The sequence below is a fragment of the Bidens hawaiensis genome, unplaced genomic scaffold (assembly GCF_021521415.1).
Source record: "Bidens hawaiensis isolate Kalapana, Puna unplaced genomic scaffold, B.hawaiensis_p1.1 tig00002507_1, whole genome shotgun sequence".
NCBI classification, from domain to species: Eukaryota; Viridiplantae; Streptophyta; class Magnoliopsida; order Asterales; family Asteraceae; genus Bidens; species Bidens hawaiensis.
This window is the reverse complement of record NW_027491137.1, coordinates 1,321,031-1,348,794: the sequence shown is the minus strand read 5'-3', so window position 1 is coordinate 1,348,794 and position 27,764 is coordinate 1,321,031. Positions and strand designations below refer to the sequence as shown.

The 27,764-nt window shown below is 37.1% G+C and overlaps 2 protein-coding genes across 2 annotated transcripts; both read left to right on the top strand.

Moving 5' to 3' along the window:
* The first annotated feature begins 6,445 nt into the window (after positions 1-6,445).
* LOC143619790 (uncharacterized) lies at positions 6,446-7,066 on the top strand. The gene has a single exon (XM_077091636.1). It carries the CDS (start codon positions 6,446-6,448, stop codon positions 7,064-7,066), a length of 621 nt encoding a protein of 206 aa, XP_076947751.1.
* An 18,701-nt stretch (positions 7,067-25,767) lies between these two features.
* Positions 25,768-26,565, top strand: LOC143619789 (uncharacterized). Its single transcript, XM_077091634.1, has 3 exons — positions 25,768-25,786; positions 25,848-26,428; positions 26,542-26,565. Exons 1-3 carry the CDS (start codon positions 25,768-25,770, stop codon positions 26,563-26,565), a joined length of 624 nt encoding a protein of 207 aa, XP_076947749.1.
* Positions 26,566-27,764: the final 1,199 nt, after the last annotated feature.

Here is a 27,764-nt window from a genome sequence, read left to right as displayed (position 1 = left end):
CATCACCATCATTACCCTAATCATTATCATCATCATTTCCATCATCATTGTCATCATCATTGTCACCTTCATCTTCATCCTCTTCATCATGTCCAGGTGTAAGTGGTACATCAATTACTCCCACACCTGGAACAAGCAACCAAGGCAGAATATTCCAGTCTGCATTATCATTTAAACTTACTCCTTGCATCCTTCATCCTCTGACAGATGTTGGGGTCTTGCAATCTAAGAACTTCTCCTGTCAGTTGTAGATTTTGAAGAGATCCGTTGATGAGAATCTGTATAAATCTTGGGTACATTAGAAATTGTTGATTCACCCCTTTCTTAGCATTGGAAACTAAACCATTGAGGATAAGTCTTGAAACATTGAATGGTTGTTGATATAGAATGGCTACTGTCAAAGTAGCAAGTTCTCTGCTTAATAAAGTCCAAGTCCTTCTCCTTGGAGACAGGGACTGGATGACATGATGTATTAGGAATCTGTAGATCAAATGAAAGCTTCCTTTCTGAAATTGTCCCTCATGAACACCCCTTGATATCCCATGGTTTCCTGAAAGATTCTCAATAATCTTGGGACAGAATACAATTGCATCACTTCATGATTGTCATTTAAATGTAGTGCTTCTCTGATTGAAGCCTCAGTGATCTCAATATCTTGATTTAGGACAGAGGCTTCTATTCTTTTCCCATTGATATCATCAACATAAGTGGCAGAGTTCCAGAAATCTGTGATGTGATTTCTGTATATCGTTGGGTTCTCTGCCAATGCTACCCTCAAGTTGGAGTTATTTAGGAAATTGATTTTGGATGGTTGTTGATTTTGGAGTGAGTAAGAAGTTCAGACCATAATCTAGCAGTTGATTTTGGATCCATAGAACCTGTGCACAACATGCAGATGCAGCAATGTATCCAGCTTCAGCAGTTGAGATGGACACTGTAGTATGCTTCTTGCATTGCCATGACACCAGTCTGTTTCCAAGAAACTGGCAGCTTCCTGAAGTTGATTGCCTACTCATGTTGCAACCATCATAGTCACTATCTGTATAGGCCATCAAGACAAAAGATGGGTCTTTGGGTACCAAATCCCTAAGTCTGGTTTTCCTTTAAGATATCTGAATATCCTCTTCACTGCCAACATGTGGGAGACCTTTGGATTAGCTTGAAATCTTGCACAGACACACACAGTAAACATAATATCTGGCCTAGACGCTGTTAGATACATCAATGATCATATCTTGGCCCTATACTCATGCTGGTCCACTAGCTCCCCTTCTCATCAGGTACTATCTTCTCATGTGTGTCCATTGGTGAGGACACTGTCTTGTAATCATGGCACTTAAATTTGTTAAGAATTTCTTGAACATATTTTGATTGATTTATGAAGATACCATCTGCCTTCTGCTGCACTTGAAGTCCAATAAAGAAGTTCATTTTTCCCATAGAACTCATTTTGTATTTTGACTTCATCACCTGTTCAAAGTCTTTACATATTTGTTCACTTGTAGAACCAAAAATGATGTCATCAACATACACTTATACAAGCAGTAGATCTTTCTTCCATTTCTTGTAAAATAGAGTCTTGTCTATAGCTCCACGGCAGAATCCATTATCCAATAGGTGATTTGACAGCTCATCATACCAAGCTCTAGGAGCTTGATGTAATCCATACAAAGCTTTACTAAGCTTGTACACCTTGTTTGGATGGATTGGATCTTCAAATCCAAGTGGTTATGTCACATAAACCTCTTCATCAATCTTTCCATTTAGAAATGCAGACTTGACATCCAATTGATTGACTTTGATGTTCATGGATGCTGCATATGCTAGGAAGATTCTGATTGCTTCTAGTCTTGCAACTGGAGCAAAGACTTCTTCAAAGTCTACTCCTTCCTCTTGTAAGCACCCTAGAGCTACCAGCCTTGCTTTGTTCTTGGTTACAATTCCTCTTTCATCCTTCTTGTTTCTGAAAACCCATTTGGTGCCAATTGCATATTTTCCTCTGGGTTTGTCAACCAAATCCTAGACATGTAAGTCTCTGAACTGAGCCAACTCCTCCTGCATAGCTTCCACCCAGCTGTTATCTTTCAAGGCTTGATTTATGTTCTTTGGCTCAACCTGGGATAGGAAGCAACCATAAAGATAGATGTTTGCCTTTTCAGAAGAACTTCTTGTCACTCTTTCATGCAAGTCCCCAATGATGTTTTCTGTAGGATGATTTCTTTCAACAGAGGTAGTCTGAACAACTTGTTGTGCTGAAACTTCTGATTCAAGATTTGTCATGTTCATATCAGCAGTTTCATTCTGAGGCATTTCTTCAGGTTTAGTAGTCTCTTGGTATAGAGTTTCTGTAGATGAGGATGCTTCATTAGTTCCAATCTGAAGAGAATCAAACAAAGACTGAAATCTGTCTTCAAATCTGTCTGTTTCTTCAGGTTGACTCATCAGTGGTTCACTCTCCACTTCACTTGGGCCTTCATTTGACACTTCAATTGCAGCTTCTTGATCAGTCACTTCCATTTCATTCGGTCTGCTATTGCCTCTTTCAAAGTTGAATCCTTTTTCTTCTGAGGCAACAGTTGACCACAGCTTGTCCAGGTCAATCTGCTTTTGGTTTTCTTTCTCTTCAAGGCTTGTCCTGAACATGCTGTCATCCAAATCTTCAATGTATATTTTGAATGATTTGATCATCTTTTTCAAGTCAAAAAGCCACTTGGGTTCTTCCACATTGTTGAAATGATTTTCATTGAAGATAATGTCTGAGGATTCAATCACCATCATGTGCTCCTTGGCATAGACTCTGTAAGCCTTTGAATGGCATTATTAGCCTACAAAGAAGCATTCCAAAAATTTTGATTGGAATTTGTTGAGATAATCCTTTGTGTTCAGCAGTGAGCACCTACATCCAAAAGGCTTTAAGAACATCACATAAGGTTTTATTTTGAAGATTATCTCATAAGGAGTCTTGTTCTGAGTCTTGATCAACAGAATCTTGTTTTGCACATAGCAAGCAGTGTTGATTGCTGTGACATTCGTCAATTTTTGATTCGTATTTGTATTTGTTAACCCGACCCGTTTGGTCGTTTCGTTGTATTATTGATCATTAATAAAAGTGTTCCCGATATTGATCGTTAAATGTTTGTTGTTATCAAATGTTTATAGATTTCTGAACCTTAAAGTAATCAAGCCGTACGGGTTAAACATGTAAACAATCCAAAACCGAATATTATATAGTTCGATTATAAAAGTTAGGTATAAAAGTGTAAACTTTCATAAACTTATATTAACTTAAAAGAATTTAAATTACATTTAAAATATTTATGAAACTTTAGGGGCTAATCTGTAAAATATTCAAAATATAATTAATAAAATAAATAAACCCAACCCCACCCCTTCCCCCCGTCCACATTTTTCCGATGGGCCTCTGGCCGCCGGAATCCGGCGCCAGAGGTGGCCACCACCGCCCTTAGGCTCGTTTTTAGCCCATATTAAATATATAAAAACGATTTGCCGTCAATACTAAACAATATCCAACAACTTAATTGCATTTATTCACCGCGGATTAACCCGTGATACTCGTCGGAATTCACGGAAATCACCATTAATGGAATCAACGCGTATACGCTCCTCATCATAGTATAAATAGGTGCCTAACATTCAAACCAATTTGCTCATTCTCTCCAACCCCCCTCTATTACATATATTTCTCTGTAATTGGGAGCTCTTAATATTTTACTCCGACGAACTCAATCTCGGCCAATCTAAAATAGCTATAGGTAATTGATATGTGTCTTTTAATGTCGCCTAACTAATAATCAATAACCCTAAACTAATTTGAACGAAAATGGAACGAATTACTCAATTGCAAAATCTAGGGTTCTTGAGAACCTAAAATACTATATATATATACATACACACACACACACACACACATATATATATATATATATATTTTATTGAGCTTATAACGAATATTTCACACAGATCAACTGGTTAAAGCCTTCACCTTACAAACTCCAGACCCGGGTTCGAAACCCGGGTCATGCGTCCTCTTATCATTCCTTTTCTTTTTTAAAATGTTTATTATTATTATTAATTAAAACCATCAAAAATCTAACACTTTATATATATAATACAAACCAATGCTTAAACGAATATCTGTCCTGGTCCAACTGGTTAAACCCTTAACCTCGTAACCCTCAGACCTGGGTTCGAAATCCCGGGTCACCCCTTACATTTTTTAATACTCAATTTAATTAAATCTTTTATGTAATAATTCATTTTAAATCCTTTTAAAATCAAAATAAATTTATAAAACCCGTTTTAAATTAAAATAAAAATTATATAAAATAACTATAAAATATATCTCACCTTTTTTTACATTTAAAAATCAAGTTTCTCGTTTTCGTAAGTCGTTATTAAAAATCGTTTATTAATCGCAACGTAAACTTTAATATATTAAAAATCGTTTCTTTAAAACAAAAGTTATATTTTCGACTTCTAATCAATAGGTCAAGCTTTTCGAACATATAACTTCGTTTTCTCGTCATTAAAGTGCTTAATTAATATTAACAACCAACCTTTCGTTAAAGCTTAAATAATAATAAAATAATCAAAAATATAAAAGTAATATAAAATAACACCTTTCAAGATACGCAATAATAAAACCCGTACGATTATCGATTAAGTCTTGTTTTTACTCAATTTAGTTAGCGCGGATCGCTTGCTTCGGCTTACGTGACGTGTTTGGTTGTGGTTATTCTCAAACGCTTTCAAGTACTTATTCCCTTTTCGCCTCAATCATTAAGGTGAGTTTTTCACCACCCCTTTTTAATGTTTCATTGTTTTGGGGTAGCATATGTATCCATATTAAAATTCAAGTATTGATTTATTCTATTACAAAACTACAATTCGTATATGGACTTGTGTGTTACTTGTATTACTTGAACGTTGGGAAGCCTCATGAAGTATGATCATATGCCCCCTTTGCACTCCGTTCCATTTGTATCGAGTGGAAAGAGGCCTCATTATCCAAGTACGTTGGTTGTTACCAATTGGAAAGGACCTTGCTTGCGCGATTACCCAAGTACGTTGGTTGTTACCAACTAGAAAGGACATACTTGCTCGTTTATCACTTGTCCATGAGTTGTACGGTTTTTATGTATGTATTTAAAACTGTGGAAACTCACCGGCTATTTATAGCTGACTTTATTTTATGCATATGTTACAGGTACGGTGATTAGAAGATGAAGTATGAAGACACCTAGATTGCTTAGGGTATTTAATAAACGAATTATTGTTTATCTTTGATTTAAATTTGTATTGTTGACTTGTTGAACTTGTGTACCTGGCAATTTAATGAATTAATGTTATTATGGTCACTTAATTGTTCCACGTGTGTTTGAGCAATCTGTACGTCACACTAGGAAGTTTCAGCTTTAGCCGGGGTGTTACAGATTGGTATCAGAGCCGTGGCTATAAGATAGGGCAATAGACGTAGTGTTCTAGTTTAGCTATAGCCTAATTGTTTAAATTGTTTAAATTGCATGATTAGAAAATTATGTGGGGCTTTATTTGATTGTTCGAACACACTTACTATTATTGCTATATTGCTTAATTCGTTTACGCCTCATGTACATAAAAGCACACACAAGTCCAAGGCTTAGGCCTAAAAAAATCTAAATTTTCAAAGGATTTACAAACAAGTTTCGTTTGGGTGTTTCGATAATTTTTCTGCATAAAGATGATTCGTCGTAGCGGGTATGTAGTAACTGGAAGGGGGACGTGCTTGTTTCCTGAACTCTTGACACCAAGGTTCATGAAACCTAAGGATAAGCAATGCGCATATATCCAATCAAACGCTGGATCCGGTTGCTTACTTGGAGATTTCGGGAAGGGCATGGAACTTATTAGGCTAAAATGTACTACCCAAACGCCATACGAGTCACCACTTTATGTTTTCAACCGTGATCATGTCCTCTTTGTGATAAGGATATGGTTGCATCCCTTAGGATGTCACACAAATCATGGTGGTTCATGCAACGTGTGACTCCGACCCTCTATGTTTTACAATGTGTTTTAACCGAAAGTCTATCAAGTCATGGTGATACACGAATACCCAGCTTTTGGTTCGATTTATTTTCTAAAATTCGATTTTGTGTTGGAACATAAGAGTCCATGGTGGTTCATGAAAACTCTAAGTTCCTCACAACACTTATTATATTTATGGTTTTCATATTTTAACAAACTTTAACAAGGATTTCTTTTCTTTATATATATCATGCACTATTCCGAGTCTCACGATTTTCGAAACCTTTGTTCGCAGAATGGCTTCCCGCAACCTTATGCGTCGATCACCTGGAACCTCTAGCCGCAAGATAACTTCTCATATCACTAAGCACCTGCAGCGGTCCTCCCCAATATCATGACCCAGATGCACCAGAACATCATGGCTAACGTTAACCCTCCTCCTCCCTCGCCTTCAGCTCCCGTTGTGACCTTTAAAAACTTTACCGATGCCAAACCTACCTATTTCGATGGAACTCAAGGTGCCACTGCCCTACTTCAGTGGTACGAAAAGGTGGAGATCGTGTTCTTCCAAATTGAGTGTCCTGATGATAAGCGAACCCAATTCGTTACGGGTATGTTCGAGAAAGGCGCTCTTACATGGTGGGTCAAGGAAAGGTCGACCCGTGGTGTTAAAGCTGCCATGGCCTTGCCGTGGAATGAATTGAAGGATCTCATGACCCGACAGTTTTGTCCTCCAAATGAGCTTATGAATTTGGAGGCTGAGTTTTGGAACCTCAAGCAAGAGGGTGGTGAGCACTCCGCTTACACCACTCGTTTCAACGAGCTAAGTGTGTTGGTACCGCACCTCGTCACCCCTGATTCGCGTGCCATCGATAAGTATATCCAAGGACTACCGAGACAAATTCAAGATAGTGTCTTTAGTAGTTCTCCCAAGGAACTTGGTGATGCGATCAATCTAGCCGCAACCCTAACCGACAATCATGTCAAAGCTGGGGCTGTGACATTAAAATCATCCAAGAAACCAATCACCTGTTGCTGAACCCAAAGAAATCAAACCTGAATCATCCAAATCCGCATACCCCTCCCAAAACCGCAACAAGAAGCGCAAGAACTACAACCCGACAACCCGCACCTCAAACTCAAACCAATCCTGCACCACCACTCAAAGAAGCCTTATAGCGGGCCTCACCCGTTTTGTAGCACCTGCCAACGTCACCATCCCGCCTATGCCTTTTGTCGGCCGTGCACCCATTGCAACTGTTACGGGTATCTTAGCCCCACTTGTAGTGAAACCTCCATAGCGGCTCCCCCGCGGGCTGCTCCACCGAATCTCCGACCCGTACCATATGTCCAACCCATCAATGAAACGAGAGCTTGCTATAATTGTGGCGACCCTGGCCACTTTCGCAACGCGTGTCCACGACTTGCAAACGTGAACACACTTCGACTGGCTCCTGCTCCACAATTCCAGCTCCAAGCTTATCAAGCCTACTAAGCGATTCAGCCATAAGTTCCTTAATTGTTGGCTAATCAAACTCCACCACAGCTAGCTATTCAAGCACCTGCTCCTCAAGATGGACAAGTCGCTCAAGCCATTGCAGCTCCTCAAGATAATCGTGGGCGTGCTTTCATGATGAATGCCCACCAAGCGCAACAAAACGGCGATGTGGTGAACGGTACGTTTCTTGTAGACGACCACTTTGCATCTATTTTATTTGATACCGGTGCCGATATGAGTTTCATATCCTTAGAATTTGAATTGTTTCTTACTATACCTCGGTCTAAACTTAAGAGCTCGAACACTGTTGAAGTAGCGAATGGAAAATCCGTGACGATCGATTCCGTCATTCGAAGCTGCCAGATGAATCTTAATGGCCACACATTCTCAATCGACCTCATCCCGATGCAATTGGGAAGTTTCGACATCATAGTAGGCATGGATTGGTTGTCCTCTCACCGTGCCGAAATCGTTTGTTTCGAGAAGATTATTCGTATTCCGATTACCAATGGTCAAACTCTTCGTATTATTGGTGAAAAGCCCTCTCCTTCGAGCCTTAACCTCATAAATTGCTCTCAAGCCCATACATATTTGCGCAAGAAATATGTAGCATTTGTGGCTCACATCGTTGAAAAGAAGGAGCAAAAGATCAAAGACATTCCGGTTGTTCGTGAGTATCCCGAGGTGTTTCCCGATGACGTTTCTGGTATTCCTCCCGTTCGAGAAATTGAATTTCGCTTTGACCTTGTGCCCGGTGCAACTCCGATTGTAAAGGCTCCCTACCGTCTTGCACCCTCCGATATGCTAGAATTGTCTACCCAACTCCAAGAACTTTCGGAAAAAGGGTACACCCGCCCTAGTTCGTCTCCATGGGGCGCACCTGTTTTGTTCGTCAAGAAGAAATATGGTACCTTCCGTGTGTGTATCGACTACCGCGAGCTCAACAAGCTTACGGTCAAGAATCGTTACCCATTGCCACGCATCGACGATCTCTTTGATCAACTTCAAGGAGCTTCTTGCTTCTCCAAGATTGATCTTCGTTCGGGTTATCATCAACTACGAGTGCATGAAGATGATGTACCCAAGACCGCCTTCCAAACTCGATATGGACATTACGAGTTTAGGGTTATACCCTTTGGGTTAACCAATGCATTCGCGGTATTCATGGACCTCATGAACCGCGTATGCAAGCCATACTTAGATAAATTCGTGATTGTCTTTATTGATGATATTCTCATATATTCCAAGTCGAAAACTGAGCATACAAAGCACCTTCATTCCATCCTTGATCTCTTGAGGAAGGAACAACTTTACGCAAAGTTCTCGAAGTGTGAATTCTGGTTGAACAAGATTCCATTCTTAGGGCACATAGTAAACAAAAAGGGTATTCACGTTGACCACGCCAAAATTGAAGCCATCAAGATTTAGAAGACTCCAATCTCTCTTACCGAAGTTCGTTCGTGTGTTGGTCTTGCGGGTTATTATCGCCACTTCATCCTAAATTTTTCGAAGATCGCTTTGCCCCTAACCACCTTGACTAACAAGGATAAACCTTACGTGTGGGGACCAAAGCAAGATGAAGCATTCCAAACTCTCAAACTTATGCTTTGCGATGCGCCGATCCTTGCTCTCGAGGGCAACGAGGACTTTGTTGTCTATTGCGATGCTTCAAACCAAGGCCTCGGTTGTGTTCTTATGCAACGAGGTAAAGTCATAGCCTACGCTTCACGACAACTCAAAGTTCATGAAAGGAATTACACGACACATGATCTCGAGCTCGGTGCTGTTGTTTTTGCGTTGAAATTTGGAGACATTACCTTTATGGCATGAAATGTGTTGTATTCACCAACCACAAGAGTCTTCAACACATCTTCGAACAAAAGGATTTGAACATGCGGCAACGTCGATGGGCCAAATTACTTAGTGATTACGACTGCGAAATTCGCTACCACCCCAGTAAAGCGAATGTTGTAGCCAATGCCCTTAGCCGAAAGACTCATGTGAAATCTATCTTGCTTCATAGTGTTACCGGACCGATCTACAACTCCAAATCTTTGAAGCCCAACATGTCTCGGTCACCGAGGGTAATATGCACGACGAAATGTCTTGTGGCGCTGAGCTTCAACTCAAAACTAAGTGTGATGGTTTGTTGTATTACTTTAACCGTTTGTGGGTTCCTAATCGTGATGATCTTCGTACTTTCATCATGGATGAATCTCATAAGTCACGATATTCTATTCATCCCGGTGCGGATAAGATGTATTTCGACTTACGGTCCACATTTTGGTGGCCCGGCATGAAGAAAGACATTGCATTGTACGTCGCAAAGTGCCTTACTTGCGCTAAAGTTAACGCCGAGCATCAGCGATCATCTGGTTTACTCGTGCAACCGCGCATCCGGATTTGGAAATGGGAAGATGTGACCATGGATTTCGTGTTTAAACTCCTAACCACTCGAAACCGCCATGACGGAATTTGGGTTATTATTGCCCGTTTAACTAAGTCCGCGCACTTCATTCCAATTAACGAAAAGTTCTCGGTTGATCAACTCACTGAAATCTATGTTCAACGTATCGTGTGTCGTCATGGCGTACCCTTGCGTATAATTTCTGACCGTGATAGTCGTTTTACTTCTCGCTTTTGGTCATCTTTGCAAACTGCATTGGGAACTCGTTTGGACCTTAGCACCGCCTATCACCATGAAACCGATGGGCAATCCGAGCGAATGATTCAAACGCTTGAAAGATATGCTTAGGTCTTGTGTTTTGGATTTTGGTGGAAACTGGGATTCTCATCTTCATTTGATTGAGTTCTTCTACAATAACAGTTTTCACACGAGCATCGGTATGGCTCAATTCGAAGCACTCTATGGTCGTAAGTTTCATTATCTGATTTGTTGGAATGAGATTGGTGAAACCCAAATCACCAGTTCCAAACTTGTCCAAGAGACCACTGATCGAATTGCGCAAATTCGACAAAATATTTTAGCCACTCGTAGTCGCCAAAAGAGCTACGCGGATAACCGTCGACGACCTCTTGAGTTCAACGTTGGTGATCTTGTTCTTCTCAAGGTATCTCCTTGGAAGGGTGTTGTTCGTTTCAGTAAGAAAGGTAAACTATCCCCTCGATATGTTGGACCTTTCAAAATTCTCGATCGTGTTGGTAGCGTGGCCTATACTCTTGAAATTCCGCAAGAACTCGTGAATATTCATCCGACGTTCCATGTGTCGAACCTTAAGAAATGCTTAGCCGAGGAAAATCTCCACATACCACTTGACGAAGTGCGCATTGATGAGTCTATGCACTTTGTTTAGAGACCGGTGGAAATCATGGACCGCAAGGACAAAGAGACCAAACGTAGCCGCATACCTTTGATAATGGTTCATTGGGAATCTAAACGAGGCGCTGAATTTACTTGGGAGCGGGAAGACCAAATGCGAACTAAGTATCCCCATCTGTTTGATACGAAATGCTGTGACATTCGTCAATTTTCGATTCGTATTTGTATTTGTTAACCCGACCCGTTGGGTCGTTTCGTTGTATTATTGATCATTAATAAAAATGTTCCCGATATTGATCGTTAAATGTTCATTGTTATTCAAATGTTTATAGATTTCCGAACCTTAAAGTAATCGAGCCGTACGAGTTAAACACGTAAACAATCCAAAACCGAATATTAAATAGTTCGATTATAAAAGTTAGGGATAAAAGTGTAAACTTTCATAAACTTATATTAACTTAAAAGAATTTAAATTACATTTAAAATATTTATGAAACTTTAGGGGCTAATCTGTAAAATATTCAAAATATAATTAATAAATAAATAAACCCAACCCCACCCCTTCCCCCGTCCACGTTTTTCCGGTGGGCGTCCGGCCGCCGGAATCCGGCGCCGGAGATGGCCACCACTGCCCTTAGACTCGTTTTTAGCCCAAAATAAATATATAAAAAAGATTTGCCATCAATACTAAACAATATCCAACAACTTAATTGCGTTTATTCACCGTGGATTGACCCGTGATACTCGTCGGAATTCACGGAAATCACCATTAATGGAATCAACGTGTATACGCTCCTCATCATAGTATAAATAGGTGCCTAACATTCAAACCAACTTACTCATTCTCTCCAACCCCCTCTAATACATAGATTTCTCTGTAATGGGGAGCTCTTAATATTTTACTCCGACGAACTAAATCTTGGCCAATCTAAAACAATTATAGGTAATTGATATGTGCCTTTTAATTTCGCCTAACTAATAATCAATAATCCTAAACTAATTTGAACGAACATGGAATGGATTACTTAATTGCAAAATCTAGGGTTCTTCTTGAAGAAGAACCTGAAATATTATATATATATATATTATTGAGTTGTAACGAATATTTCACACAGATCAACTGGTTAAAGCCTTCAAGTTACAAACTCCAGACCTGGGTTCGAAACCCTGGTCACGCGTCCTCTTATCATTCCTTTTCTTTTTTAAACTGTTCATTATTATTATCATTAATATTAATTAAAACCATCAAAAATCTAACAGTTTATATACATAATAAAAACCAATGCTTAAACGAATATATGTCCTGGTCCAACTGGTTAAACCCTTGACTCCGTAACCCTCAGACCCGGGTTTGAAACCCCGGGTCACCCCTTACATTTTTTAATAGTCAATTTAATTAAATCTTTTATGTAATAATTCATTTTAAATCCTTTTAAAATCAAAATAAATTTACAAAACCCGTTTTAAATTAAATAAAAATTATATAAAATAACTATAAAATATATCTCACCTGTTTTAACATTTAAAAATCAAGTTTCTTGTTTTCGTAAGTCGTTATTAAAAATCGTTTATTAATCGCAACGTAAACTTTAATATATTAAAAATCGTTTCTTTAAAACAAAAATTATATTTTCGACTTATAATCAATAGCTCAAGCTTTTCGAACATATAACTTCGTTTTCTCGCCATTAAAGTGCTTAATTAATATTAACAACCAACCTTTCGTTAAAGCTTAAATAATAATAAAATAATCAAAAATATAAAAGTAATATAAAATAACACCATTCAAGATACGCAATAATAAACCCTGTATGATTATCGATTAAGTCTTGTTTTTACTAAATTTAGTTGGCGCGGATCGCTTGCTTTGGCTTACGTGACGTGTTCGGTTGTGGTTATTCTCAAACGCTTTCAAGTACTTATTCTCTTTTGCCCAATCATTAATGTGAGTTTTTCACCACCCCTTTTTAATGTTTTATTGTTTTGGTGTAGCATATGTATCCATATTAAAATTCAAGTATTTATTTCTTTGATTACAAAACTACAATTCGTATATGGACTTGTGTGTTACTTGTATTACTTGCACGAATATTACTTGCACGTTGGGAAGCCTCATTAAGTATGATCATACGCCCCCCTTTGCACTCCAGTCCATTTGTATCGAGTGAAAAAGGGCCTCATTATCCAAGTACGTTGGTTGTTACCAATTGGAAAGAACCTTAATTGCGCGATTACCCAAGTACGTTGGTTGTTACCAACTGGAAAGGACATTCTTGCTCGTTTATCACTTGTCCATGAGTTGTACGGTTTTTATGTATGTATTTAAAACCGTGGAAACTCACCGGCTATTTATAGCTGACTTTATTTTATATATATGTTATAGGTATGGTGATTAGAGGATGAAGTATGAAGACACCTAGATTGCTTAGGGTATTTAATATACGAATTATTGTTTATCTTTGATTTAAATTTGTATTGTTGACTTGTTGAACTTGCGTACTTGGCAATTTAATGAATTAATGTTATTATGGTTACTTAATAGTGCCACGTGTGTTTGAGCAATCTATACGTCACACTCGAGCATTTCCGCTTTAGCCGGGGTGTTACAATTTCCTCTGCGCATAAAGTAACTGGCAGATTTGCATCAGCTATCATGGTCCTTGCAGCTTCAATCAATGTTCTGTTTCTTCTTTCTGCAACACCATTCTGCTCAGGAGTTCTTGGTGCAATATAGTGTTGATATATTCCTTTAGAAGTATAGAATTCTTCCATCAATCCATTTTTGAACTCTGTTCCATTATCATTTCTAATGACATTCACTCTCTTCTCAAGTTGATTCTCCATTGTCAACACATAAGTCTTGATTAGCTTTGGAGTTTCATCCTTGTTTCCTATGAAGAAGACCCATGCAAATCTTGAATAGTCATCAGTGATTACTAGACAAAATCTTTTCTTGCCAATGCTTGGAACACTTACATGACCGAACAGATCCATGTGAAGTAGTTCCAGCACTTCATCAATTGAGTTTATCATTTTTCTCTTATGGAATGACTTGTGTTGCTTTCCTTTGAGACATGTTTGAATTCTCTTGTAGGGAGACCTACAACATGTTCACCTTTCACCAGCTTGTTCATGTTCTTCAGATTGACATGACACATCTTCCTATGCCACAATTTTGTTTCATTCTCAGTGGCTTTGGAAACAAAGCATGAACCACCTCTTGATATTGCAGTATTCATTTTCAGCTCATAGAGGTTTCCATTTCTTGGAGCCATCATCATAATCATCTCAAGTGGAATGACAAATTCAGGCTTAAGGATCAAACAATGTTCATCATTGAAAGCCATTTTGTATTCTTTATCACAGACTAGAGAAATGCTGAGTAAGTTATATTATAGTCCTTCAATATGCAGCACATTCTCAAAGGATACTTTGCCATTGGTGAAAGTGCCTCTTCACACAATCTTTCTTCCATTCTCATCACTCCCAAAGGCAACTGGTTGTAAGACCCCGAATCCTGGGAATCCTACAGTTGGTAATCATGTCAAAACTTATAAAAAATTAAAACCAAGAAAAATTTCGTTGTGTTTAAAACAAGTTCAGAGTAAATGACAGCGGAATAATAAGTGTCAAGATTCTCAAAAACTTAACAAAATTTTAACCCAAACAACTCATTTTATTTGAAAACCAGTTCAGAGTATAAAATCAGCGGAAAATCATATGTACTAAACAAGTCCCCAAAAACCCGGGAAATGTGCCCAAAATCAAATTTAAACATAACTAGTAATAATTGAAAAGAAACAATGTTCATAAGTAAAATCCTCGACTAGATATGCCTTCAACCGTCCAAGTTGTCTCGAGCACGTCCAAGCGGTAAGAATCCTCCTCATAACCTGAAAACTCACACTAACATATACACAAAGTCAGCTTGAGCTGAGTGAGTTCAAGTTTTAATAATTGACATCTGTATAAATCATTCCAAGAATTTTAAATATAAAATGGGATATAAACGGTTAGGCCATAATAAACAGTAAGTAGTCATACTTATATATCTATATAATTATATCACTATTAATAACATCCAAGTAATAACATCAGGGTCAAGCACACGTACAACCCAAACACGTAACATTCCACCCAACGTATGCAAACACAAGGTAGGCATACGCAAACATCCTTAGTCGATAACGACTAATTAACTTTAGGGTCGAGCACACGTACAACCCAAGCACGTAACATTCCATCCAACGTATGCAAACACAAGGTAGGCATACGCAAACATCCTTAGTTGATAACGACTAATTAACATCAGGTTCGAGCACACGTACAACCCAAACACGTAACATTCCATCCAACGTATGCAAACACAAGGTAGGCATACGCAAACATCCTTAGTCGATAACGACTAATTAACATCAGGGTCGAGCACACTTACAACCCAAACACGTAACATTCCATCCAACGTATGCAAACACAAAGTAGGCATACGCAAACATCCTTAGTCGGTAACGACTAATTAACATCGCCAATCATTGGCCATACAATAACACATGTATAAACATACGTATATATATTAATCCAAAATATACCATACTACAAGTAAGCCATCCTTAGTCACTAATGACTAACTAACATCCCTAATCATAGGCCATATGGTAAAACATGTGTAAACATACATACATAACATCCCAAGATGTACCATAATACAAGTAAGCCTGTGGGCCATAAGGTAACACATGTGTATACATATATAATTAACCTCCCAAACATACCATAATACAAACAAGCCTATGGGAAATCGTTTAAACGGTTCATCATGTAAAATCAGTTGCGTGTGTATGCTAGCCCAAAACTTGAAAGAGTAAAAAGGGGCATCATGAACTCACCTGACACAAAGCACGAAATCACCACGAGCTAGAGAACCCCCAAGTATCCCTCACAACTCAAACGCCTGTCGGTTTACATACAATCATCACTAACGGTACCGAAATGACTAGTTTATCCTACGAGGCGTTCTAATATGGTTCAAGTTACCTAAAGCCTCAACCTCACCAAGTTCGTTTAAAACAGCCCCCGGGGCTTTATATTTACCAAAACCACCCATAGGTGTTCCCGAGAATAAAGAATTCCCAAATTACCCCCAAAAGTGTTAGGTGAGATGAATATACGCGTTTAAGAGTTGTTTAGGCACTTAACATCCAACTCAGTCCCGTGTGGATCCAATATGCTAAATTTCACAGCCTACTAGCCCACACGACACTACACGAGTTGGATGGGTTGGTAACTCGCAAGCACAACGCACCAACTATTCAATAAACGTGAATTCGCGTTACACCGACCCGTTTGAGTAACCGACAACCAATTCAGCCCCATTATCATAAAAATTAAGTTTTCCACAGCCCGTAATACCTACTGAGGCTACAAAATCTAAATTGGTTGTTAATTCCCTCAAACAACGCGCTAAACGAAACAATCAACAAACTAGACAAACGAAATCCGAGTTTTTCAATCTATCGACAGTTGATCAATCAAACGAGCTTCATAGCCCATGATACTAAAGTATAACAAATATGACATACCTTGGAAGAGGACGGAGCAAAACCTCACTTCAAACAGCCCTGACAAGAACACAATTGGACATCCACAGGTTAAGCCTAAAACGAACATATCAATCAATAATGAGTATAATATGCAGATTTTAGCATGCGAAGATGCATTTTATGACATAAGAAAACCATGGAAATAAATTACGAAATATTTACCAGAGTTTAATAAATGTCTTAGGCTTTTAAAAATATTTTTGTTATATTTTTCCAATGCACACAAAAATCATAAAAATTCCTCCAACACAGAAAGGTACGTGCAGCTATTTCAGCGCGCAACAAAAATGTTTTATTTGTTTAAAAATCATTACCAAACCAAATTAAGCTATTACAATTGGGTTGTAATCTTAACTCAAAATTTGAACTTTCAGAAGTGGAATCAACCAATTTGGACTTGTCAAAAAAGAATTAAGATGCCGGGAAGACAGACCAGAATCCGTCATCCCGCATCAGCTTTGACACTTTATCTTATAAAATCATAAAAACCATCCAATCTCGTTCAAAAATTACATATTATATCTTTCTGGAAACTAGACTCAAAGTATAACTTCATAAAAACAAGTATCAATCAAAAACAATTAATTTTCATCGAGTTACAGACCAAACAATAAACGAGTACGAATCTATCAGGAACTGTTATAATCAAAACTCAACCCTAACGTGTTCAACAAAGGGTTTAATGGTGAAAAAGAGTTATATTATGATAGAACTGACCTTGGATTAGACTCGGGATGGCTGGACATGGCCGGAGCTGCACAAAAATCGAGGTGGTGATGGCTGCAAGGTTGCGATCGGCTAGCTAAGGGAGGAAGAAACTAGTTAGGGTTTTTTTATAATATTGTTACGCTTAGGCCCTTTTAACTTGTAAAACGTGATGTCTTGCGCCAAAGTTTAGATAACACGGCTTTCGGGAATAGTTAAGAGGTCCCTAAAGGACGCCAACTCGGTCTCGATTAAAAATACAAAATCTACAAGGCTTGATTCTTCTTTAACAAAAATTAAGATATTTAACGGGCGTTACACTGGTCTCTCATATTTTCTTTCATAATTCACAAGAGCTGCTCTATCACAGGTCATGTGCCTGGAACAACCACTGTCCATATACCATATATCATTGCAATTCATGGACTGTTCCTGTACAAACACACACAAGAGGAGTTACATTTTGAGACACAAACTACATCAGCTTGCAAATCAGAGTTAGTTTGAGTTTCATCAGGAGTTGGAAGTGGATCTTCATAGACTATTTCACAATCTCCATCTGAATCCGATTCTGACATAACTGGTGACTTGAGGCTATTTTCAATTTGATCAAGCACACAGTCTTTCCATTCATTCACCTCCTGCTTAGTCTTCCACTGATAACCTCTTGGTTCAAATCCTTGTTTTAGCAAGAATTTTTCATCACCATTTAGAACACTAGGTCTTAACTTTGCTCTTCCTTTATCACTAGACCTTTTGCTCCTCACAGTTTTGTTTGAGACCCTTGGATCTTCCTTGATCTTTAGCACAGATTTTAACCTTTTCTCCAGGGTTAATCTCTTGTCCTCTCCATCAGAAGAGTTCCTTTGTCCATTCTTCTCATACATTTCCTTGTAACCTTTCATGTCAAATCCACTGACAATATCAGGAATTTCAAATGTCTCTTCAACCACCCAACAAGAATCAGTGTGATGTCCGTAGGCATCACACTTCTTACGCCACACTTTTGCAAAACTTCCCATGTCTTCAAGCAATTGCTTGTCCTTGATATTGTCACTGGGCTTGGGAAAGTCGAAACCTAAAGAGGTTTTGGGGCATAAAGAGTTGGTGAAATCCATCTTAATGGGTATCAGGTATTTGAGGATATTTTTCTTTCACAAACACAATCTTCTTCAACTTAGATGGAGTTCTTGAATTGCTTTCCTCTTGTTTTGCTGCATATCTTTTCATAGGCACATAATTAACATCCCCAATGTCAAAGACTTCATGGTTTGAGAACACTGGATATATTGGAGGGTGTTGATCATATGTGTAGCTCTCAGATTTATCATTCTTGTTCTTTGTTTGAGCTCTTTCACATATATCAAATGCCTTGTGTTCTCTCCTCATCTTTTCATAATGTTTCTTGAGTTTAGGGGTTATCTTTGGCAACTTTGGAATCGTTTTATCATCCTTTTTGTTTGATTCCTTCTTCTTTTGTTTACCTTTTGAAGATTTGTCACTGCTGCAGCTGCATGTGCTCCCTTCACTGGAGTATTCACTCCATATCTTCTTTTCTCTATCCTTTTTCACTTCTTTTTCCTCTGACTTCTCATTCTTTTTCATGACAAACTCTCCATCTTTGCTCACAGTTACATTCTCATATTATTTCACAAACTTAGGTTTGTTCTTAAACACATTCTTGAACTACTTCAAGTATTCATTCCTGCTTTCCTTATCTACCTTCAGTGGATATTTGTCACAAAAAGGTGGTGGTACCTTCTTGTATTTTTCTTCTTCAGTCATCTTTTCCACATACCCAACAATGTTACCAATTGACACCAAGTTCTTCAAGAAGTCCATTTGTATCAATAACTCTGCATTCTTGAGTTTTTCTTCAGCATATATCTTCTTTAAACCATCAATCTCAAAACTCATTCTTGATTGAGTCATTTAGGCTTGCATGCAGTCTTCTTCTAGACTCTTGATTTGATTTTCATATGTGCCTTCACTTGACTCAAATGCATTCAGGATAGCCTCTTTCCTTCAACACTCCGATTTCCACTTTCCAATCTCCTGATTTAGTTCATTAATGGTTAATAGAAGATTCTCCTTTCTCTTGCACCTTTACTAAAAAAGCAACATTTGCCTTTTCCATTACAGCATCATGGTTGCTCCAATCAAAATCCCCATCCTGTGGTGCCCTTGTAACAATAGCATTTCCCTGGTCTCTTGCTTGATTCACAACATTGGTATTTCCTCTGTTTTGGTTGTTCTGAATCTATAGATGATTGTTTCTTTGAGGCCGGATCTGTTGTTGCTGGGGTCTGTTCTGATTTTGGTAAGGATTTTGATTAACCATTTGATTTCTCTGTTTAGATCCTTGGTAATTCTGGTGTTGATTTTGATAGAACTGATTTTGATTGACTTGATTGCCAAACTGCTTTGGTTGATTACATTCTCTAGCAAAATGTCCTGGTTGTTGGCAGTTGTAACATATGGCCTTTGATTTATCAAATCCTATTCGGTCATTTGGTCCTGAAAAAGATGATCTCCCAGTTCGGTTATACAACCTCTTGCTTCTGATCGCCAACATTGCAGCTTGCCATTTTATATCCATGTCCTCCAGATCATCTGCATCAATCTGTCCAAATCTTCCTGCACTACACTTGTATGAATAATATTATTTGCCACAAATTCATTATAGGAATTAGTGAACATTGAGAATAAGGCCTGATAGTCAGTTCCCTGGCTTGAATTGTTCTGCACATAGGGAGGATGTCACTAGCTGTAGAGGCAACATCATCCTCAATTAATTGGACATTAAACCTTGATTGTCCTCCACACACCGATCCTGATTCAGAAGGCTCTTCTACAATAGGTTGTTGCTGATTCTTAAGAGAGAGATTTCCTATTGGTTCTACTAGAGCATTAGTCATTGAAAAACTAGGCTTCTCTTCCCTTATCATATGATTCTCTATCGTCTCATGCTCAGCCGCCTTCAGAAAAGCTATGACATCATCTAGCTTGAAGTTAGGAAAGCTAGCTTTTTCTTTAATAAACTTACTTGCAGTATACCACTCTCCAGACAGTGAGGACAGCAATTTCTTGTTTGGTTTGAAATCAGAAATTTGTAAGTCAGTTGTTCTGATTTCATTAACAATAAACATGAATCTTTGCAACACTGACTTCAGTCGTTCACCTTCCTTGAACTTGAAACGGTCAAGTTGCTGCTTTAGTCTGTATTTCTTGATATCTCTCAACTCAGTGTTTCCTTCAAACATGTCAATGACAGCATCATACATCTCTTTTGCTGTCTTAAGGTGATTGACACTGGTCAAAATTTCCCATGACAGACCAAGTTTTAACATAGACAATGCCTTGTCATCCCTTTTCTTCATTTTGAGTCTATTGTTGCGTTGTTGTTTGCTGTAGTGGATGGAACATATTGTCCTTCTTTGATAGAGGTCCAAAGTTCAGGGTCGTTATAGTTAACAGCAGCTTCAAATAAGACCTTCCATTTGATGAAGTTTTCTTAACCTAAAAGTCTTGGAATCTTGTTTGTTGATTCTTCTTGATCATCCATCTTGCTCATATCTGAACTTTCACTGACGAAAATCTTTTAAAGCTTCAAGCTTTATCACAAACCTTCAGTCCCGTGGCCTTCAGCGAGCTTCCACAGCTCTAATACCACTTGTCAGGACCGATAATCTGGTGTAAACCTTAAGAAGGTTGACAAGAACACACAGATCTAATAACCCAAAGGCCTATTAAATGTCCCGACGGAATCAGGATATTCAATTGATGGGAATGAATGTATGAGACCAACACAAGAACGAAACAATAATAATAATAATAATTAGTAAGCACGATTCAAAGACAAAGATTCACTGCATTTAATATATCATTTAATGAAACAGTGAAATGAATGTCTAGGGTTTCGTGACGGCGGCGGCGGTACGAGGAAACAAAGAGAATATTCGTTTGGAATGTTTTCTCGTATTTAGCGCATTGCCAGCGTCCCCTAAAATGGAAACCTAGGACGCTATTTATAGACCGTGACATTACTTCTAGAATCCCTAATCATTACATAATGTATGACAAAAAAAAATAATACAAGTGTAGTCTTCGAGCATGACATCTATCTTGCTCGAGCAGACTTGTTATGCAGTGTATGCTCGATGAGTTGCTTCGAGCATACTCTACTTAAAATAATTTCTGATAGAAATTATTCTTCTCTAGCATGCTTCATTCTTCTTGACTAATCCTTGCTTTGCTCGAAGTTGTCCTTGATGAGTGGGTGCTTGGCTATGATTAATTGTTAATAATATTACATTTTTAGTTTAAATATTTGTTAGAATGCAATTGCATTGAGTGATTTTATATTTTGTAGGTTGTTAAGAAAACGAGCTAAAACGATAAAATTAAACTAACCAAGAGATAAAAAAATATTTATAATCGAACGTGGTTAAACTACTCAAGATTAATACTAGGCTTGTCTAGTATTTCCAAGTCAATGTTACTATAATAAATCAAATTATATTAAATGTTTATTGCATGACATAAGAATTAAAAGAGTTTTGTCACTTTTTACAGTGAAATCGTGGCTTGGTCTTGGACTCATGGCTGAGATGAGCTAATTCCATGAAATGAGAGTGGGACCACAATAATTGGCAAACGAATCAAATGAAAAATCAAATATTGATGGCTTTATCAAATTATTTGTATTGGAACAAACTGAGTGGACTTTTAAGTGGGTCATCACAAACCACACAAGGGAAAAGAAACGCACGGCAGTTTAAAAGGGGGATTCAATTTTAGAGGCGGCAGTTTTGGTTTTGGGGGTTACGCACAAAGAGGAAAAAGAACAATTATAAAAGAAAACCAACACCATTGAAGATCATCACTTACCAGTTGACATCCATTGGAAGTTTGCAAAAACAATATAGAAGATGGTCTCTACAACCATGACCGGTTAATCCACCCTTAGTCATTCCCGGGTATAGGGTTTTGTAAGTTTTAGGGTTTTTTCACATCTATGAATTGAGAAAATATTTTATGTAATCGTTTGGTATGAACACGAATTATGTGACTTTTTATTATTGTGAACTTATGTTGTTAAGGATTTCTTGCACCATTGACCTCATAAGATGATAGGTTACTAGTGTCCATGACGCGTGTTAGGGTTAATTCATGTTCTTAATCTATATTGCATATACTTGTCCAAGATTCTTTGCGTGAAGGTTTTCTTGCACCATTTGCCTAGGATAGACGAGTATTGATGCTCTTTGCTGAGAAATAATGTTTTGAACCTATATAACTATTGTGATTACATAAACTCATTTTTATAGTGTGTCTTGCCCGAATTGCTTATAGAACTTGAAACCCGGGTTTGATTCGTTTCATAATCATAGTTTACAACTCAATTATATTTCTTGAAAATTGTTATTTGATTTCATTAAAACTTAAAAATATAATTATTTCAAATTAAAATTATATTTGGTCTAGACGACTACTCAAAAAAGCTTCATAATTATTAATTGATTAAATTTAGATCACCAACCACAAACTCTTCGTGGTTCGACACCCTTCTTACCCTAACTAGTTTAAGGTGATTAGGAACACATTTATTCTTTATCTTTGACCGGTCTGACGACGACCGATCAGTCCTTCTAGCAAGCCTATTCTTCTTGATGTCTTCAATTCTGTCTTGAACTTATTAGCAATCTTCAGCATGCTCGGATGTGAATCTTGCTAGGAACTGAACTATGCTCGAAGTCTATACTTCGCAACATTGACATCTTCTTATTGCATCCATGCTCGTCACCAATGTTCTCGGACATCCTGTGCTCGGATCACTTGGCTAAAACTTGAATGATCAAGCTGTTTGCTTGATTGGTAATCCATACTTGATAGAAAAACACTCTTGCTCGGAGAAGTGTAGCTTGCTCGAAGCCTTCAACACTTAGAAGAATATGCTGAAAGACCATGCTCGAGGTAGTAAACCATGCTCGATGACCTAGGCTAGCTCGTATTCCATACTTAGCCGTTTTGTTGAGGAGGTTGAGAAGATTCCAATCTTCCTTGTAAATATCCGACTCAACAAAAATTCCAATCAATCTAACTGAGGATTCTATTTGTTCTTTTGATCCTCAAAGCGAAGTTGCAGATTTAATCAAACAAACCAGTTTGATTATTTGGGACGAAGCCCCAATGATTCACAAGCATGCACTTGAAGCTATGGATCGAACTATTAAGGACATTTTATGTAACACCCCGACTTTAAGCGGAATACGCCCGGGTGTAACGTACAGATCACTCATAAGCTCGTAACGCTATTAAAGCGACAATAATTATATTTATTTCATTTCAATACATCACAAATACACAATAAAATAACAATACAATAAACTTTGAATTTCATTATGATGTGTTTCTAATACCCTAATGGTCCAACTAGTCTTCAATCCTTAAACTCCAACCTGCAGCACGTTAAAATAATATGTTTTGTCAACAATAATGTTGGTGAGAATTTATAAAGTTTTGCATATATATAATACAGAAAGTGTAAAAATTCACAAGTCAAGATGTATCGTCTCAATCATAAAGCAAAAGAAAAGTAAATACATGATATTCCCGTTCGCTTGACATAAGTCAATTCTACTAAGGAACCTCCGTTCGCCGAGGTACTTGGAGTATAGAATAATGATAATGATACCTCCATTTAAAAATGGACGGCACAGTTACGTCCCGTCGGACCCTCCTACTATGAGTATGTGTATGATACCGCCATTAACAAATGGACGGCGCATGTGCGTCCCATCGGACCCTCCCACTATGAGTATGAGTTTCCACCAACAAAAACAGTAAACAACTAGCACATAATCACATAGTTTACAAGCAACATGATACAAAACAAATACATACAAGACACGCATGTTAATTTTAGTTTGACACTAGAAAATCAAGTTTGGGCGTGCTACACCCCAAAACGTGTAAAAGTAAAAACAGGGGTTATGAAACTCACCTTGGAATTGAACATCAACTTGAAATAAAAAGTGAAAGCGCGTTAACGAAACCGAAGAAAACAAACTTCACAAACTATAATTAAAACAAAAACAAAATCTAACTAACGGGATTATAAAAGTTAAACAATTTGGTTTTAGAAATTTTGTATTATTTTAATATATATTTTATTATGTTAAGGCATGGATTATTTTAATAATATTCTTTAACACTAATATGCGAGTTACAATATTACAAGTACGGATTTTAAATGGGAAATTCTATCTCGAACAACTATTTATATTAACAAATTAAAGCTCGCAAATTATAATTTAACGGGTTAAAGTTTAACGAATTATAAAACTAACTTAACGGATTACGGTTAACGAAATATAAGTTAACGAATGAATTTATATTAACGGTTTAACAATTTATTAATATTTTAATATTATCTTAATTACAATATTAATAATAAGTTTGAATACTATAAGGTTTAAGGAATTTGGTGTTAGCGGTATATTTTATTTTGAAAACAAAAGTGTTAACGAATTATAAAGTTTACGAACGATAAAAAATATATATATATATAAATGCTAAACGAGTTTAAAACAAACTTGACGGGTTTTGAAAGTTTGGTTCTTCAGTAAAAATGATAAGTACAAATTTATAATTGATTTTAAGTGATTAAAATAATTTTATTTGATTTTAAATGATTTATATATATATATATATATATATATATATATATAGTTTATAGCAATTACTAAAAATGGTTTAGAAAAAAAGAAAATAAACTATTGCAGTGACCCGGGTTCGAACCCGGGTCCTCATGGTTACACCCGTACGAATTAACCAACTAGACTAATATAATTGTTGTTTAAGGAATTCCGACGACGATTCCGGGAATTAATACGCACATTACAGTTGTTATTACGTGTTAATATTGCTTGATTAGTGATTTGTCGTTACAGACTATGATGGTTTCGAGCTTTAATCACGTTAAATAGCGAGTTTTAAGGTGTTTAAAGGGGCTTGCCGGCGCCGTCGGGCTCTCCGGAACATGCGGCCGGAAAAACGGGAACGGGGAATGGGTTGGGATTGATTTATTATATTTTTAATAATTTACAGTTTAGGCCCCTCAACTTTAAAGTTATATAAAAACATTTATTAAACTATATTTACAACATGAACCTTAGACTTTTGAATGGTCATAAACTTGATAAAAAGTATATATATAATTTGGGTTATGTATATGTTATCCCAAACATTATAACCCGGAGGTGTTAACAGTTGATCGAAAGTAATATAAAAATGAACGAGTAATAAACGTTAAATTTGTCAGAAATGCTTTATTAATGATGATTAATGAATGTAAAATACATTAAATAAAACTTGAGATATTAATAATACACACACACACACATATATATATATATATTTATAAACAAAAAACGAAAATTTTAAAATGGGTCGGATTTTCGGATTTGAAAAGTAATGAATGTTACATTTTAAAAAGTGATAGCCTCTTTGGTGGTAACGTTGTCGCGTTTGGAAGAGATTTTAGACAAATACTTCCGGTTGTTACTAATGGAAGCATACACCAAATAGTGAATGCGTCTCTAAGTTCGTCCTACATCTAGAAAAATTGCAAAGTACTTAAACTTACAAAAAACATGAGGTTAACTGTTGGAAGTAGATCCAAACATTGAGGAAACTAGATTATTTGCTTAATGGCTTTTAAAAATTGGGGAAGGAAAAGTTGGTGGTCCAAATCATGGTGAAGTGCAAATAGATATTCCTCATGATATTCTTATTAAAGATTCTGTTGATCCGACTTCTGCATTAATTGAATTTGTTTATCCGTCAATACTTCAGAATTATAAGAAGGATTTTTTTCATGAAAGAGCCATACTAGCACCAAAAAACGAAGTTGTTCAAGAGATTAATGATATGTTTCTAGCAAGGTTTCCTGGAGAGCATAAGGAAAACCTAAGTTCTGATAGTATTGACAAGTCAGAATCCGTAAATGAAGACTTTGATCCTAGCTTATACTCACCCGATGTTCTCAATGGTTTAAAGTTTCCTGGTTGTCCTAACCACCACTTGATACTAAAATTTGGTGTCCCGGTTATGTTGCTAAGAAATATTGATCAGAAGAATGGTTTGTATAACGGAACAAGGTTAATAGTAAAATCTCTTGGTAATCGGGTTATAGAGGTAGAGGCTGTATCAGGCAGTGAGATTGGCAAACGTCATGCTATACACAGAGTTACTTTGAATCCGACTGATAAAAAGTTTCCATTCAAATTCAACAGCAGACAGTTTCCGCTTTCTGTATGCTTTACTATGACGATTAACAAGAGCCAAGGGCAATCTATTTCCAGGGTTGGTTTGTTTCTCCGATGTCCTGTTTTTTCCCATGGACACTTATATGTTGCGTTATCCAGGGTAACCAGCAGACGTGGTCTTAAACTTTTGATCTTGGATGATGAAAGGAATACTTGTGATAAAACTACGAATGTTGTATATAAAGAGATTTTCTCAAATTTGTAAATTTAAGACTCTAAACTGGTTATTGTTTGTAATATGTATTTAATTTGTTTTTCCCTTTAACTTTGTATCTTTATTTCAAGTAACGAACTTTATTAAGTTTTATCATTTGACAATTCCCGTGTATTACACGGGTTCAAAAGCTAGTAATGGTAATATTAAAATGTATATGATTAACAATTAGCTTCAAATTAACATTAAATGTCATTAATTAACAATTAGCTTCAAGTTAACATTAAATGTCATTAATTAACAAATTTAATCCCTATTTGAATTACAAAAATAAAACTTACGACTATTATTCCTTGGAAAACAAAATGCATGCATGCACCTTGCATTTATATCAAAAACTAAAATAGAAGTTCATACGATAGTCACAAGCAATTGATCAATATTTTCAACAAACAAATCTTTCACCAATCACCATCACCTACTTGAACCCCCTTTCCCCATCACCTTTAAAGATTTGTGACGGGTGGATTGTAAAGCCACCCTTAAATGTAGTAATTCAAAGTAAAACATGAGCGTTTATGTGTTATTTCAAGGATTTATGTTACTACCGTATATGGTCCGTATTTGCAGGTACAGGTGCTAAAAAATGGCGATTCAAATGAACTATGATGGAGAGGAGCAAAGGACTTGAGAGTTGGTGATAACAGTCAACAAGTCAAACAAAGAAAATTGTTTTGGAGCTGACGGTAGCCACCGTAAGCTACGTTAGAGGCTGGCGTAAGGAGTCTAGCGTAAACAGAACAAATCTGGCGTAGTGGTTTTCAAACCCACCGTAAGCTACGGTGGACCCCGAATGCTGATGACGGTTACAACTCGAATTTGATGTTATAAGTGTCTTTTGACCTACTTTTGAAGGTATTCCGACTTAGACAATTGTGTGGGATGATTTCGGTGCATTGGAACAACATTTTGGGTTTTTCTAATTGAGGATTAACATCATAACCTTGGATTGTTTCGGATTAAACTTGGTATGATGATTTCAATTTTTTTGGCTAAAACTTCTAGTATTTCTCTTGGGTGTAAGGTTATTGCAACACTCTTTATGTTTATTGTTCTTGCACTTGGATTGATTATCTAATCGTTTAGATTAATATAATCACGTTGTTTG

Excerpts from the sequence above, each read along its gene's own strand:
- LOC143619790 (XM_077091636.1), top strand. The coding sequence starts at position 6,446 with ATGGCTAACGTTAACCCTCCTCCTCCCTCGCCTTCAGCTCCCGTTGTG.
- LOC143619789 (XM_077091634.1), top strand. Across the intron at positions 26,429-26,541 it reads GCAGACAGTTTCCGCTTTCT|GGTAACCAGCAGACGTGGTC; the intron begins GTATGCTTTACT and ends TGCGTTATCCAG.